Genomic DNA, 17,203 nt, shown 5'->3' with positions numbered 1-17,203 from the left:
GAGACAGACAAACAGAAATATTCGCACGCACACACACACACACACACACACACACACACACAAGATAAGAATGAATTGTTTGTTTTGAGATTGCTTGGAAATGTAAAAATTAGAATTTAAACACTACATTATAACTTAAAATGTTAAATGTGAATTTATAGCTATGGAAGAGCGGTGCCTCCTGACTCAGGCTTGATAAGCTTAATATCCATCCACGCTTAATAGCTTAATAGCCATCCACTGTTAATGTAAAGTTAATTGTATTACTGAAATACACATTTTATTATTTATTTTATTTGCTAATCGTGGTGTACTCCTGTTCCATATAAAATGTCAATTTTCAGCATTATGTGTTAATATAAGTCATTTCGCTTGAGAAATCTTAAGCATTTTGCATTTGAATACAACCTTTTAATGCGCTGAATAGATGAAAAAAAGGAGAAATGGCTTGGTAATTAAATAAACATAATCACTCAGAGGGCTGGGGAAGGTCGGGCCCTCCTGTAGGGAAGAGGGAGTCATTACCGTAATTGTCTGCTTAGGGTAACATGGGAAGTCTTTACAATCATATTTTGAGAAATTATATTATAAACAAGACAAGTTATTGTGCATAGTTATAATCTGACCGGTTATTGTGTAGGTATATTTATAACCTGACAGGTTATTGTATGTAGTTTTTTATGTATTTTACAGGATATATAACGGGGAGTGTGCGATGGAATTACAAGATTTAATTCCGCCTTCCCCTTTCCATCATCGAGGGACTAGACGTAGGCTTGGATTCCACCCCTATGTTGTGGACATTCCAAAGATTCACACGAAACGTTATGCTTCCACATTCGTATGGCAAACGGCTATGGAGTGGAATTCCCTGCCTGCAGGCTTGTTCCCTGAACGTTATAACTTGGACCTTTTCAAGGCGAGAGTGAATGGGCATTAATTAGGTGTGCATGCTCCATCGTCGACCTTATCGTCACTTTCCATCAGATAAGAAGGAGGTCAAATGCCATTGAGTATATAACCAGAAATACTCGATGTCAGATGCGCACTTACATTTGTATAATAAAAAGTTTTGTAGCAGTTGAGCTCTCCTTGCGTAAGAGTTCGTAAAGGGAAGTACTGCCACGTTACCTATTTCTGCCGCCAAGCAGTAATGAGGCCATTACTGCGTTCCGGTTTCAAAGGATAAGGGTGCTGGTGAAATTACAGGCAAATGGGACTTGTCACCTTATGTCTCTGCGTGATGGGCGCAGAGGCAGTGCCCCTCAGAACTTTATGATTTAAAGCTCTGGGTGGCACTGCAACTGTTATGGGCAGGCGTGTCGATTACCATCTTACGCATAATCAAGAGCTGATAAGTTGTTGTGTATAGTTATAGAGGTAGATTGAGAGGCTTGGTAATCTTGAACCCTGAAGTTTGAGATTAGTACTGATGTATGCATATGCCAAAAGAGGCATTGTATTTACACATTAACAATCATATAATTATTATAAAAAAAAAATCTGCACGTCGGTCAAACTCTAACTATCAAGTTCAATAATGTTTATTTGAGAGGTAAATAAATTACGCTTGAAATCATCATATTGATTAAACTCTACTGCTCATTCGTAGAGACGATTCCCCTGAGAAAAATGAGCAACAAATTGTAGGGGGTACAATTGTACATATTTGTCATTTACAATATTTATTTCAAACATCGATCGAGACTACCTGTGAGAGCTAAACGGGTCACCACGGATTTTTATCATCTAGGTTCGCAAAAGCTGTATAATATACCTTTGTATAAAGTTTTTGTTTCACTTTTAATTACTTTTATACTTAGTGAATGGGAAACTTTGAATATTAGGCATAATTATTACAGAAATGTATACATTGCCCCTTAAATGAATTTCTGACTTTGTGAAGACGATTATCAAGAACGTCTTAATGACACACCTTTCACTTATTTCTCATAAAATTCACTATTCTTAGGAAATTGACCTATTTTTCCGGATTTAAATCGCGTATATTTGTTTCTTCAAATCAACCGACGTTTCGGGCCCTATAAAGGTCCCATGGTCACATGGTTTGCATTAATATTAGACATAACTGATTGATGACTTTACCGTGACCATGGGACTTGTAAAGACGTCGGATTGTTTGAAAAAACAAACAAAGCAATCGCGAAAACTTAAGAACTCGATATTCCTACTCTTCTTAACATAAATTACATTTTCATAAATGTACTGTGACGCTAGTGTAAGAATGTTGCATCCGGCGGTCGTTTAAATCTTGCCAACCAATCTTAATACTCAGCCAATCCAGCGCGATCTTTGCACGCTGCAAATTCCAACATCGGTATTCATTCCTCGCGCAAGACACATTCGCTTTGCCCGGCAACTCGACAAGAATAAATTGTACAACGAACGACCCCTATTCAATTTGTTGTCACTTTGAATCGTTAAGTACCAATACTTACGAATTTATTACCACAGTAACGGACCTGTAAAGGGATCCACTCATAGCCTTGTTGACCTTATCTACCAACGTGTTATTCGAAAGTTTTGGTTGTGCAGTTGATATGTGGACCTACTTGCGCATTCATAGCAAACGTGCTGGCTAATGTGACTGTGATATATGCCCACTAATAACACTAGTGTAGCTTTTTTGAAGACGGAGTAAAATGACAGTTCATTCTGCAAAAGTGTTGCTCGCTTGCAAACAGCTAGTGATTGCGGTCCATAAATATTCTATCGACTATCGACTGAATGTTGATTATGCTTATGAAATAAATACCCGAACTTGTTTCATTTGAATCATCATCCGTATATTATTCGCCCAACTACTGGGCACAGGTTCACTTGAATAGTAAAGTTTTGAAAAATTCATACATACATGCACTAAATTTAGTAGGTATTTGTATATAATGCAGTTTAGTACCAGTGAAGCTCCTCGTGAAAGTGTTCGTCCAGGGAAGTACTGCCATCTTACCTATTTCTGCCGCCAAGCAGTAATGAGAGCGTAACTGTGTTTCAATTTTTAAGTAGTAATGAGTTCCGGTTTTGAAGGGTAAGGGTGCTGGCGAAATTACAGGCACATAGGACATGTCAACGTATGTCTCAGGATGACGGGCCCAGTGGCAGTGCCACTGCAACTGTGATGGACAGGCGTGTTGCTTACCATCAGCCGCGCGACTTGTTCGTCCCGTCACTTATATATTATTAAAAAATGTGGATTACTCCGTTTATGGAAAGTCAAAATTTTGGTCACGACCTGCCGCCTAAATGGGTTCCACTCACTAGACTATGTACCCACTATTTTTTTCGCTGAATATGGATTCTTCGTTGTTCGGAGTGTCTCCTGGTGGACACCACGTTGGTAATCATTATTCTAGAGCAGAGGTTCCCAGACTTTTTTCTCATAGACCATTTTCAAAATTTAACTTCCCTGGACGAACTGTTTCACAAGGAGCTCTACTGCTACTAAATATTTATATTCGACGCCTACGTAATCTACTAAAATAGATGCATTTTTTTAATAAATCACTTTATTGTGATGTAGGTCTACATATACATGTGGACCTACTTAAAAATAAAGATAATAATAGTATAATTTTACTGCAGAATATATATTCTGTAGTAAAATTATAAAGTAGTAGAGCCTTGTGAAAGAGTTTGTCCAGGTTAGTACTGCCTTACCTATTTCTGCCGCCAAGCAGTAATGTCAGCATTACGTGTTCCGGTTTTGAAGGGTAGGGATGCTGGTGAAATTACAGGCACATGGGACTTGTCAACTTACGTCTCAGGGTGACGGGCGCAGTGGCAGTGCCCCTCAGATCTTTGCGGTTTAAAACTTTGAGTGGCACTGCAACTGTTATGGACAGGCGTGTAGCTTACCATCAGGCGTACGACTTGCTCGTCCCGTCACTTAATATTATTTTAAAAATGTGGATTACAGTATACCATTACTATAATCTAGCCAAATTCGATATTATAGAGTGTTTAATAACAAAACGTTGCTAGACAACCAACGACGGCAAGTGAAAAGAACATTTTGTGTTCATGCTTGTTATTAGGCTGACACCACCCATGGCCTGCTCGTGTAATTGCCATTTAAGAGTTGATATTACCTCAGCTCGAACCCAAATTTTGTCCGTACTAATACGGTTCAGTTTGCTTGGGTCGAGCGGCTGGGACACTGGCTTTATTTCAGCATTTATTTTTTTACGAACGAAATAAAACCGATTTGATATTTATATCGTATACTACTCGTATACGTGTTCTATTTAGTTTAGTTCAGTTGATATAAAAAAATAGGTGTAATATTATGAAAAGTACCTATTGAATACAGCGGTTTTCTTGTAAAATTTCGAGGTAAGTTTGTGTTTTTTCTATCGTGAAAATTTTTAGGAATAGTGTTTTCACATCGTATACATTTCAGTGCACATCCTTAATTTAACTGTATATTTTTTCCAAGGTGATTGATTCAACAACAACATTTGAGATGGTATAGACTCTTAAATAGGTAAGCAGGTAATTGGATTACGTAGAAGTAATACTTACCTAGCCAATTATTATTAAGTTTGGAAAAAAAAATATACGTCTAATTTATAAATAAAGTAATTAAGTTTTCCATTCCTTCCTAAAGCTTACTGTGAGATGAAAAGGAACAAAATTGTAAGATTTTATTTTAGGTATATTAATTTACTACATATCTCAGTCTCAACGTCTCCAGTGTCAATTTCTGATTCCTTCAAATAATTATGACACGTTTTTATAAATAGTTACTCAAAATTTATCATAGGCGTGACTTCAGGTTAGTGTTACCAATAGCCTAATCAAATTTCAGCGAAAAATATTGAAATTGTGGTGTATGTAAAACAATCTGAGGTGAAAACCCGAAAATTCATATAATTATGTGTTTGTTTATTGACATTCAATTCTACATCGAATTTAGCAAGAGTATAAGTATATATATCTATGTATATACTTTTTTCCGTCCATCAATCCTGTCTCCGAAATCGATAATGGCGTGTCAGATGGTTATTTATTTTAGACTTTACGTTCACTGTCCGAGCTGTCGCTAAATTGTTTAGTGGTTTGGTTGTCACTAATTACTAAGTTGGCAATATGAACATTAAATTGAAACCTGACACGATCACTGATGCAGTGGCGAAAAAAACACCTACTGTATATAAATAAAAACAAATATCATAAAATAATGTCATAGCACAAGCGCAACCCGCAAAGTTCCAGAAACAAAAAAAAGAAAAATTAAAAATAAATTTCAAGAATAAAACACGGGAGCGAATAATGTGCGACCATGATAACGTTTAACCCGAGAATGCCCCGATCACTTCTCACTGGTATCTTCTACCCTGGTGTGATATTCCTGTTTACCTCTTTTTATATCGGGAGACCAATAAACGTCAATATCAAGATAAAAAAAAACTTGTAAGTCAAAGTCAATTTTTTTTTCCAATTAACGAAATCCGTAAATAAAATAAATTTACGCGAGAAGAACGACCAAGAAATTCCAGGGATTGTTCTTTTCAAATGTACTTAAATACTTTGGAATACACTTTAAACAAAATTTGTGTGGTATGTAGAGTCATGTAGTCTTTTCATACATCTTTATCTGACATGTAGTCTTAAATTATGTAATATGGGTTTTCAATTTAAATATTTTTAATGTAGGTTTTAAAGTTACGAAACGATAGTCTTAATTATATGCTACGGAATCTTATTGTAAAAAAGTACAACACACATTTGAATATATAAACACATATATAACACACATATAAATATAATAATAAATGTCCAAGCCTGTTTTCAAAAAATGCTTTAATGAGATTTTGTTGGAAAAGCAAAAAGCTCTGATTGTGGAAACTTTTATATTACAATATTTGAGACACAAAATTATATCTTGTCTGTATTGAAATTAATTCATGGCCTATTCATGGTAGCTACACGTCCTTTACATTAGATAGTTTATTTATTGTTTACTTTTAACGTTGTTTTTTATTTTACTAACATTTTTCAATTTTACTTTTTTAAACTATATATAATTTATGTGTGTTCTTTTTTAAATAATAAAAATAATAAATATTATACCCAGACACATCAATAACCTGGTCTCAAGCCAAGCAATGCCTTGTACCATGAGTAATAGAGCAACGGAATTCGTTTCCAGAATTGGTCCTACCCGGATTCGAACCCGGCATCTCCTAATCTAGCGCCCAACCACAGTGCAAACCGTTGGACACCGAGGTCGTCATTTATGTTGTAACCATAGATAAATCTTTTCTATTCTATTCTAAATGATGATAATCTTAAATCCAAAAAGTAGTTACAAAAACACTAAATACAAATGTCAGACACTCCTATTACAAAGGCTATGATTGGTTGGTGAGTTCTACGCATCCCCTAGCACAGGATAGGAAATCCGTGTTTATAGAAGTCAACTAGAAGCACACTTACCTGGTAGTATAATCCTCAGGATACGGCACTAAGGTGCCTTCAGGCGAAGGTTGTGGCGTGTCCCCCACCCAAAAGTAAGCGTCGGGCCCCGTGCCGTCGTACGCAAAACCTCGCACAAACACAGTATTTTCGTCCACGGCATAGACAGTCCCGCGTATGCCGTGAGCGTACTGGGTTAACCGACCGATCACACGACCATAGTACGGTTCTGGTCGACGGGTTAAGACAGTACCTGGAAAAGATAGAAAAGGCATGTGAGTTGTTACACTTAGAGATGTGACCATCAAGTTATTTTGTCTTGACCAAGCAAATTGGTCAATTGCTCATGTGCTTTGTCAATTTTGGACAATTATTATTGTAGTCACGCATGTCATGTCGACTTTTTTAGTATTTTTTATAATATTAAGTGACGGGACGAACAAGTCGTGCGCCTGATGTTCAGCTACACGTCTATCCATAACGGTTGCAGTGCCACGAAGAGCTTTAAATCGCAATTATCTGAGGGTCACTGCCACTGGGCCCATCACCCAGAGACATAAGTTGATAAGTCCCATGCGCCTGTAATTTTATCAGCACCCTTACCCTTCAAAACCGGAACACAGTAATGCTGACATTACTGCTTTGCTGCAGAAATAGGTAAGGTGGCAGTACTGCCCAGGACGAACTCATTCACAAGGAGCTCTACTGCTACTACTATACTCTGTTCAGATTGTAGACGTTTTATTGTAGGGTTAGGAAACAGTAAGTTAATAAAACTAGGTGCATAAAATGCTATAGGCATAATAAACACAACTTTATTTTCAATTTTATTCAAAGCTTCAATGTTTGATTTCATTGCATAAATTTTTAAACAGTTTTTTGATAGGTATTTCATACCGTTATGTTAATGATATTCTAGTAACCACAATTATTTAATACGAAAAATATAACGATTTATTTGGCCACTGTGACAACAATTGACTAGCATTTGGCGGTCAGTTATAACTGAGGTAAGAGTACTCGAAATGTCAGAAATAGCAAAAAACTTTTTACCATACATTTTGTAGGGACATATTTAGTAATCAATTATTCTAGGTTATTTTTTGCTAAAGGAGCCATTCTTCAAGATTCCTTTTAATATTTATTATAACAGCTTTCTGGTGGGCACTCTTCGTAAAGGATATTTGACCCTATACCACTCCAAAACAGCTGTGCAGTTTTTACCATTTAAATAATATGCTTCCAATAAGTCTAAGCGTTCTACATTTGAGAAGATTTTGATTAAAAATCGTATTAAAAGTTACAATTCGCTATTAACAAAACAAAACAAAGCTGTTCCACATTAAGAAAATAATGATATGATTATAATTTGGTTTTATTTAATTCTTATTTGGAGAGTAGTGGCCAGTTTCTTTTCTAACAAAAAGTTTCCATTATGTTTTGCAGAGTGATCGGAAATTCGGATGCAAATGGTGCAATTATAAATGATGTTAGGAAGCAATTGCCCGTTTACCTACTTCGCTTGCGACACACACTCTTTGGAGGCGTCGCCAGCGGCGTTCCGCGTCCCCTAAGACTGCTAACACATTATCTGCATGTTTATGCATTATTATGTTAATGCGTGAAGTCATAATGAACTTCATGCAGCCGAGACCACGACTACTAGAAGTTGATAACGACTACGCGGCTTAGCTGGCATAGCGTCTGACACGGTTTGCTAGAACACGTCGGTTCGAATAGAATTCGAATTCGAAGGAATTTTTTCTAAGTGTTCAGCCTTTGTGTTAATAATTATAAAAAGCTAGTAGTAATTTGCCAAAAAATAATTGAATATTACGGTGGTGAAACAGTCTGACATTCAATAAAAATTTTTAGCACACTCTACTCGATAACAGCTTATATAAAGATAGAGCTTAATATAGTCTTAAAATCTCTAAACAAGTTTATGGTTTCGATTTACCTTTCTGAAAGGCTTTAAACAAAGAGTAGCCCACCTGATCAAACTGAAACCAAGCAGCAAAGATCAAAGTCGTACTTTATATGATTATGAATTAGTGTCGATCCATCTTTGCATTCATAATTATTGGGATTATTATTATATTTTTAGTAGTGTAACTAGAGATGTAAATTGAAATTGATTTATATAGTGACCAGTTGCTTTTCTAACAAAAAGTTTTTTTGCGATTTCTGACATTTCGAGTTGGCCCCATAGAGACTATTGACCTTACCAGAGACCGGATCGAATGGTATAAAAAAGTTTTGTAAAAATTGCCTTTTATCTTGCTGACTGTACCATTTTTTCAAAATCTGTGAATGCCAATCAAAATATTTTCAAAATTCATGGGTAGTCTTCCAGAACCGTTTTCCTGTAACTACAACGATTAAGGTAGCTGGTTTTACTGCCCTGTCTCAAATTTACTATACTACATCACACTCTGCTCTCCTGGTGTCTTTTTTAAGATACCAAGTGACAGGACGAACAAGTCGTGCGCCTGGTGGTAAGCGACACGCCTATCCACAACAGTTGCAGTGCCACTCGGGCCTTTAAAACGCGAAGATCTGAGAGAGACCCGTCACCTTGAGACATGAGTTGACGAGTCCCTTGTAACTGTTATTTCACCAGCACCCTTAACCCATCAAAACCGGAATGCAGTAATGCTTATATTACTGCTGACGGCCGGAATAGATAAGATGGCACTTCCCTGGACAAACGTGGTGTTTACAAAAGCATTAATGGTTGCATTTCCATCTAAGGCAGTATTGTATGATAGTTGTATTTCGACCCCTTTTAAATATATTATATTGTTACACAATCGATTATAAAATCTTTTTTCTTCAAAGAATTTAATAAAAGGTCCTTTTTGCGCAGAAGATATGAAGGCCGAATCCATAAGAATCCAAGCTGGCTGAGTATATAACAGCATTGTTTAAAGTTACTACAAATATCATGTTCTATTGTATTGGTCGATATATAGATGTTGCAGCTGTATTGTATAAAGCGCCGTATTATAATACGATTAGCCGCTTTGCAAAACTGCGCTGTTCTCTAATACGGCTACCTCGTTCAGACGGATTGTGATCCCGATACGTTCAACGAAGCGGCGGCCAACGTTTAGCTGTATTGTTCACTGAGAGAATGTTACCCTGACTAGAAATTATGAACAACAGATTTTTGTTGTTATGATAACGCAACTCTACTGGCGGCTATATTCCTAATTAAGTATCTTAAAACAGCGTAACAATGGCGAGCGCCATTGTATTGTTTTCTTAGCCGCTTTGTGAAACGCCACGTGCTATTACGATGCGGCGTACTTTTTTTAGGCGAATTGCAGTCTGGCCAAACATGAGGTAGCCGTATTAGAAAACAGCGTCGTTTTGCGAAGTGACTAGCCGTAATGTAATATGGCGCTTTATACAATACGGCTGCGACATAGATACAGCTCACAAAATACCGGAAAAGTCGCCAAGAAATAATTTAGGATATACTATATATATAGTCATGAATTCATTGATTCCTTTGGTTCTTTCAATCCTTTTTTTTTTGCTAATTTACCTATCACTCTATCACACTCAATGGCAAAGTTTAACTATATTAATTCTACTTTTTAGGCATTCCCAAGTTCATAGAAGCCACCAAAACAAAATATAACAGAATAAATCAGAAATTGAAAAGAACTCTCTTTGTTTTACAATAAAAACAACGAGAAACACTTGATTGTAACACATGCAACTTCTTATAGCAAACTCCTTTACCCCCATTATCGTTACTCCTAAGGGACAGCTACCCCAGCGGGGGTGGTATTTATCTAATATCCTAACTGGCACCCCTGCCCCATTAGGGGATATTATGATTGACGCTCGCCCCTCCGATTTTGCACAGTTAGGGATGTTTAGGGTTGTCGATATCTTAAGCGAGTTCAACGCTATTGCTTACACGTCAAAAAATGCAGAGTTTGTCCTTAGAAATTTGTAATAGTACTAATACTCTATCGAGTAACGTATTAACTAGAAAATTTTGCCACAAAGCAGCAATTCTGTATTCCGTATTGAACATATATGCTCACTTTCTGTAACAGCAGATCTCCTTTTGAAAGAATTCGTGCAGGGAAGTACTGCCACCTTACCTACTTCTGCCGCCAAGCAGTAAAATGAGCATTACTAATAGAACAAGTCTACCTTGGCCAGAATATCCAGCTTGGCAAGCACAACTTCGAGAAGGAAGCCGACAGGAGAATTCGTTTGTGCTGGACGGCATTTGGGTAGCTTAGCCACTTCTTCAGATCGTCAATCTCAAAAATATGTAAAAACTAAGGCATTTAACCAGTGCATTGTACCAGTTATGTCCTACGCAGCCGAGACAAGGTCGCTCAGCGTGCGATCGAGTAAGCTATGCTTAGGGTTTCACTGATGGACCGAATCCTTAACGAGGTCGTACGTCTGAGAACCAAAGTGACTGACATAGCTCGCAAAATCAGTAAGTAGCAGTGGGCCGGGCATGTCTGCAGGAGGGTTGATCGCCGATGGCGCAGACTTGTTCTGGAATGGCGACCACGTCAAGGAAAACGTAGTGTGGGACGCCCTGAGGCAAAACCGGGAGAGTTTGCATGCTCTAGGAGAGGCCAGCAGTGAATGCGTGTAAGCTGATGATGATGGTAGTAGAACAATACATTGTTCAACATTGGTAAACATTGTATTGTTGTTGTTGATGCAGATCTTTGTTTTTTGTTTTGCCCTAGTTTGGCAGACGGACGGGGACGATCGAAGAAAATTTTCTTTTTATTCGATCTTTGTATTCAAAATTTTAACAAACTAGTGGAGTAATAGAAATTCAGTAAAATAAATATATATCTAATAGTAACACAAAGGTCTTTCATATAAAAGTCTATTGCATATAAAAGAAATATTTGAATAAATAACACATTTCGGATAGCTTTACAATTTAGTCCCATTCTAACTACGGCTCTTGCGATATACTAGAAATTCCGGAACAGTCCATCCTAATGTCCTTGATCACAAATATTAATATTCTTCGTATTCATTTTTGTCACCTGGCCTTTAAGGACTATAACATCCTCGACATAGTCTTCGACAAATTTTGTAGTATCTCCACACTTGTACGACGTTCGAAGCCCTGTTTCCAGCTAACGTATACAACGTATTAAATAAGTATGTACAATGTACGATCGCCCCAGCTTCTTTCGCCGTGACACGTTCCGTTAATACAGTTTTGTCTCAGCATTTCGATACTCATTTGTTTCGACACCGCACACCCTCGCCTGGCAGCAGTGCGCAGGGCGAGTCATTATTTTTATTGGATCTTCCTGGTACTTGAAAAAGAATTGTTTCTATTATAATTATAACTTTTTTGATAATACAGACAGACCACAAAAGTTCGTGGAATTACATCATATTTGCCAAGTTTTGTCGAAATCGGCTACCGGAAAGTGCGCGACACCCTTAGAAGTGGAATATTCTTCAAATTTAAATAGGATCAATACTGACATACCCTCTTTCCAACAAAAAAAGAATCGAGTTCTAGGTTTTCGCGATTGTTACACATAGGAAATGAAACTATTTTTCCAGATTTAAATCGCGTATATACCATAATATATAAACCATATATTAACCATAGGTTTGTTTGAAAAAACAAATATACGCGATTTAAATCCGGAAAAATACTTTGATTTCCTAAAAAAAGAATCATCAAAATCGGGTGACATAGTTATCGCGTTACATACATACAAAAAAATACAGTTCAATTCAGAACCTCCTCCTTTTTTTAAAATCGGTTAAAAATTATCACCAATGTAGAGAAAAGTGTTTTAGCAATCGTCGCTTGAATGACAAAGAACTCTAGGTACAAAAAGATAAAACTATTTCTGTATACCTTACTCTGCTTATACCTCTAGGGCGCGTACAAATCAGACTTGCAAGCAATACTATTTCAGGAAATTTTCAAAAACTTGAATATTATGTGACAATTTTTGGTTAACAGTAGATAGTAAATTTTTATGGAAGTCGCATGTGGAGAATGTCTATTCTAAACTTAGACTGACTTTAGGTAAATGTTTTCAACTTAAATTTGTTGTAAATAAGGCTACTTTATATACCGTGTATTACGTCTACTTCCGCGTAGGGTCTGAGTAGTTATGGGCGTACGTTTAAATCTTATTTAGAACAAATTAAGCAACTACAAATAAGGTACTTGAAATTGTTGGTAAATAAAAATGTAAAAGAAAAATGTGACAAAAACTATGTGAAGTTATTCTCGATTTGTAATGTATTGCCAGTGCAAGAAAAATTCAAACTGTTATTAGCTTTGGAAGAATACAGAAGGGATGGGTTTAAGAATTGTGCTGAACATTCTTATATCACTAGATCTGTTAATAATACAGAATATATTGTACCTAGATTAAAGAAGAATTATTTATATTATTATCGAACTAGAAATTATTTAATACCCTCTCATATAACTGTGCCAAAATAAATAAATAAATAAATAAATAAATAAATAAATAAATAAATAAATATAATGATCTGAATGTTGACGAAGATAATTTGTCTAAATTAACTTTTAAAAAGAAAGCGAGAAAAAAATTGTTATAAAAAATCTCAGGTATATAGGTTTATTGCTTATGATGAGAGTGTGTCTCCGCTAATAAACTGCTATGTAGTTTGGCGGTCTTTGAATTTGTAGCCAAACGTACTTTTTTTGGAATAAACGATTTATTATTATTATTAAATTAATAGAATCATGTTTAAGGAGATATTTCAAGTTTAGGAAAGTCAACGGTAAGAAACCATCTTTGAAACTCCACTTATGCAGCAGAAAGACATATAATAATTACGCTCAGGTCTATTATATTTTTGTCACAATTATCGGACATTAGTACACTATTTTTCCACTACTTAAAGGATTATAATTAAAAAATAGACCTTATCCATATAGGCAATGTTGTTCATCCATAATGCGATGAAATATGAACTATCTATGCATATTTGTTTACATTACTATGAGCCTACGACATTACATTACCCATCGAGGTCTTAGCGATTGTTACACATAAGAAAGAAAACATTTTTTTACGGATGTAAGTAGTATGTATTTGTTTTTCAAACAAACCAACGTTTCGGGGTCTTTACAGGTCCCATGGTTACGGTTAACTGCTGGCTTGATGGGCTGACACGCAAAGATCTTGTTTTCGATTTCCGGCCCGGGACAAATATTTGTATGGCCTACATTATTTCAATTATAAACCAATGTTAAAAGAAAACACAAGCTTTTTAGAGATCCAGAAAAGTTGTCAAGTTGGTTTAAAGAAAAAACGATAAACAAAAAACGACAGGCGAAAGGGCTTTCTAAAATCTTTAGGGTGTTGCCACGGTGATATCACCAATCTCCATGTCACAAGTTCATAAATCGAGCTTATGATTTCCTAGTTTAGATTATTGTACAAGCTTTGTTGGTAGATTTTTGTCATGGACCAAAAGCAAAAAGGAAATCATATATATTTATATGATTTCTATAATTTTTTTACGAAAAATAATTAATCTTGTTTAATATTTTCGGAGTAATATACTTTAAATATGTAGTCAATATAATATAATAATTTGTTTTCACACTAAATATACTTAACTGTATGTATATGTATATTGCAAAGATTATGTAAGTATTTATTCGATTTAAAAGTACACACTGCAATAACACGTATTACAACATATCGCACCGTTAATACAATAGTGTATTAATCCAAAAAGTGAACTTTCTCAGAATCGATGAAAAACTAATTACTCACTTTCCGCAAAAAAATCATTAAAATTTATTATGGACACAAACCATTCCCCATAGAATAATTTCCTACTTTTGAATATGGATTATTTTGGCTAGAACTAGAGCACTTAAAGTCTCATTTCGAGTTAAGTAGATGTATTTTGATTGTTTCTTACAATGTTCTAACGACGGTTTTTTTGACATGTAGAGAATCAATTTTTACGTTCAATAATGATATAATATTAAATTTCACATATTTTGAGTTACAACACTATTGTAATAGCAGTGCGATATGTATTTACGTAGTTTATTTTATTTTCACCTTGCGATGCACATGCACACTTACTCGGCCATTGAAAACCAGCGTCACAGCCTAGTCTTGGCTGTGACTTTAGCTGAATGGGATCCTTTTGCATACGCCACAGCCGGACACATGTCACTATAGTATTATGTAATATAGTACAACTCTGCTATTTAAATGTTTGCTACGCTGTTTTTTGTGTTATTTCTGTTTTTATTTTTATTAATTTTTTTTAATATATAATAGACACACGCTAGGCCACAATGTCACCTGATGTTAAGCGACGATGTGACCGACGATGGTACCCGTTTGCCTAAAAATGCCTATTCACTCTAGCCTTGAAAAGCTCTACATTGTACTTGTTGCGAAATACAGATAGAGCATTCCATTCCTTTGCCGTACGCATCAGAAAAGAGGAAGCAAAGCGCTTAGTGCGAATAGGTGGAATAACAACGACACCAGAATGGAGTGCTGCGGACCTTCAGTCGACCGAAGGAGGAACGGTGAGGGTGGAACCAAATTGAAAAGTTCCTGCGCACACTCCCCAAAATGTATCCGATAGAAAACCGACAAGCAGGCTACTTTTCTGCGATGGTCGAGATTTTGTAGCTTCGACTCCACAAGAGAATTGTTGTTAATAAGTCTCTTTGCTTTTCGCTCCACCGAGTCCAAGGCAGCTAACTGGTAATGGGCAGAGCCATCCCAAAGGTTGCAGCAGTACTCCATACACGATCGAACCTGTGCTTTATACAGATTTAAAAGCTGTTCAGGTGTGAAGTACCGCCTGATCTTGTAAAGTATGCCTAGTTTTCTGGCAGCAGTTTTTGCCAAGCACTCGATGTATCGCCCAAAGTTGAGGTTGGATGATAAGTCCCTGTGTTTTAGCAGCATTAAACCTGACCCTGTTCGCATCTCCCCAGTCGGAAGCCGTTTTCAGGCTCAGGTTCAACCTGGTGACCATCTCGTCTCGTTTACACCGGATCTCTTTGCTGTTGTCTCGGACGTCTGGCACATAACTCTCTACCACTATGCTGTCGTCTGCGTATCCAAGGATACCGGGCATCAGCAGCAGGTCGTTGATATGCAGCAAGAATAGAGTGACGGAGAGGACAGATCCCTGAGGTACACCGGCAGTTATACTATGAGGAGCAGACGAGTAACCATCTACAACTACACGGATTGACCTATTCTTCAGAAAATCGCCTATCCTTGTGAAAAAGCCAACAGGAATTCCGTAAGCTGGAAGCTTGTTTAACAGGCTATCTTGTCAAACCCTATTAAAGGCCTTTGATATGTCGAGACGGCAAGCAATTCACCGCGTTTCTCGACAGCCTCGCCCCATAAATGTGTGGCATACGCAAGAAAATTCCCAGTAGAATGACCACGGCGAAAACCATACTGTCGATCACTGAGAAGATCGTTATCTTCGAGGTATCCAAGGAGATGGCTGTTCAATACGCGCTCCATAGTCTTACAGAGAATGGAGGTGATTGCGATAGGTCGATAATTAGATGGTTCGGCCAACTTCCAAATTTTCGGGACTTATCCAGAACTCATAGAGAGGCGATACAGGCTAGTCAACACCGGAGACAACTCGGGTGCACAGTTCCACAGGACAATCGCTGGGATTCCGTCAGGGCCACTGGCTTTGTTGACGTATAATTTGAGTAAAGTTTTGAACACCTCTTTTTGACGAATAGTGATCTCGGGCATTTCCGAGTCACAGCGAGGTGGTGTAGGTGGTGTTTGCAAAGTAGCGTAAAGACGGGAGTTGGAAGCAAAAAGAGAAACAAAAGATTTGCTTTTTTTTTTAAAAATACGATGTGTCACAAAACAAAGAGTTAAAATAAATACTAAGCCAAAATCAAACCAATTTAGTGTTGATAAGGTTATGCAGGGCGTCACGCAGTCATAGGATACGGAGGGAAAGTACTGTAAATATTTTAGATACGATATTTTCCTTCATGGAAACGTTCTTTTACATTTACAAGTAAATAACACTACATTCAAAGACTTTTCAAAATTTGCTTGCCTCATCTAGGAGTAAAACCGACCAAATGAATGAAAAAATGTCTGTATTTTTATTATGCCAATCGACAGGGTCAATTCCATGTAAGTAAGAGCTCTTTGTGAAAGAGTTAATCCAGGGAAGTACTGCCTACTTTACCTATTTCTGCCGCCAAGCGCTATCTAATGTGAGCATTACTGCATTCTCGTTTTGTTGCCAATCGCGATACAAGACATTGAATGATTGTGTGGTATCTTTCACGCCAGTACAAAATTGTCAAAACAACAAACACATAGAAAACTGCCGTAAAAATATACACAATTTCATTAATTATTATTTATAGTCCGAAATAAATGATTATTATTATTATTAAGAAAGAAGATATCCATAATATTAACCTTAGAACTAAATCCGAACTCATGGTACCACGATTTCGTTTAACTAAGGTAAACGATTCTTTTATGGGGAACTGCATACATTTTGACAATAAGATTCCGGAGAATATATTAAGATGATCATTTCCTAAGTTTAAAACTTACGTAATTCAAAGACAATGTATAATATCATTCGTGTAACCAGAGTTGTCTGTCTGTCGCTTTTCTACAGAATATATTTCGGTGAGTGTGCCCAGGAGTTCCATCAGCTCAACCCGCGCGCCCTCTTTCACCATCAGACAACTAGACGT

The 17,203-nt window shown here is 36.7% G+C and overlaps 1 protein-coding gene across 1 annotated transcript in view; it reads right to left on the bottom strand.

Moving 5' to 3' along the window:
* The window catches only part of LOC113227801 (protein Skeletor, isoforms B/C), a 54,536-nt gene that overhangs the window by 20,327 nt on the left and 17,006 nt on the right, over nucleotides 1-17,203 (bottom strand). Inside the window, 1 exon segment of the mRNA XM_026460822.1 lies at nucleotides 6,460-6,691. Coding sequence (XP_026316607.1) covers nucleotides 6,460-6,691 — 232 coding nt within the window.

The sequence above is a fragment of the Hyposmocoma kahamanoa genome, unplaced genomic scaffold (assembly GCF_003589595.1).
Source record: "Hyposmocoma kahamanoa isolate Upper Pololo Valley unplaced genomic scaffold, ASM358959v1 217, whole genome shotgun sequence".
In the NCBI taxonomy this organism is placed as follows: Eukaryota; Metazoa; Arthropoda; class Insecta; order Lepidoptera; family Cosmopterigidae; genus Hyposmocoma; species Hyposmocoma kahamanoa.
The sequence above is the reverse complement of the archived record's forward strand: the minus strand, read 5'-3'. Positions and strand labels throughout refer to the sequence as shown.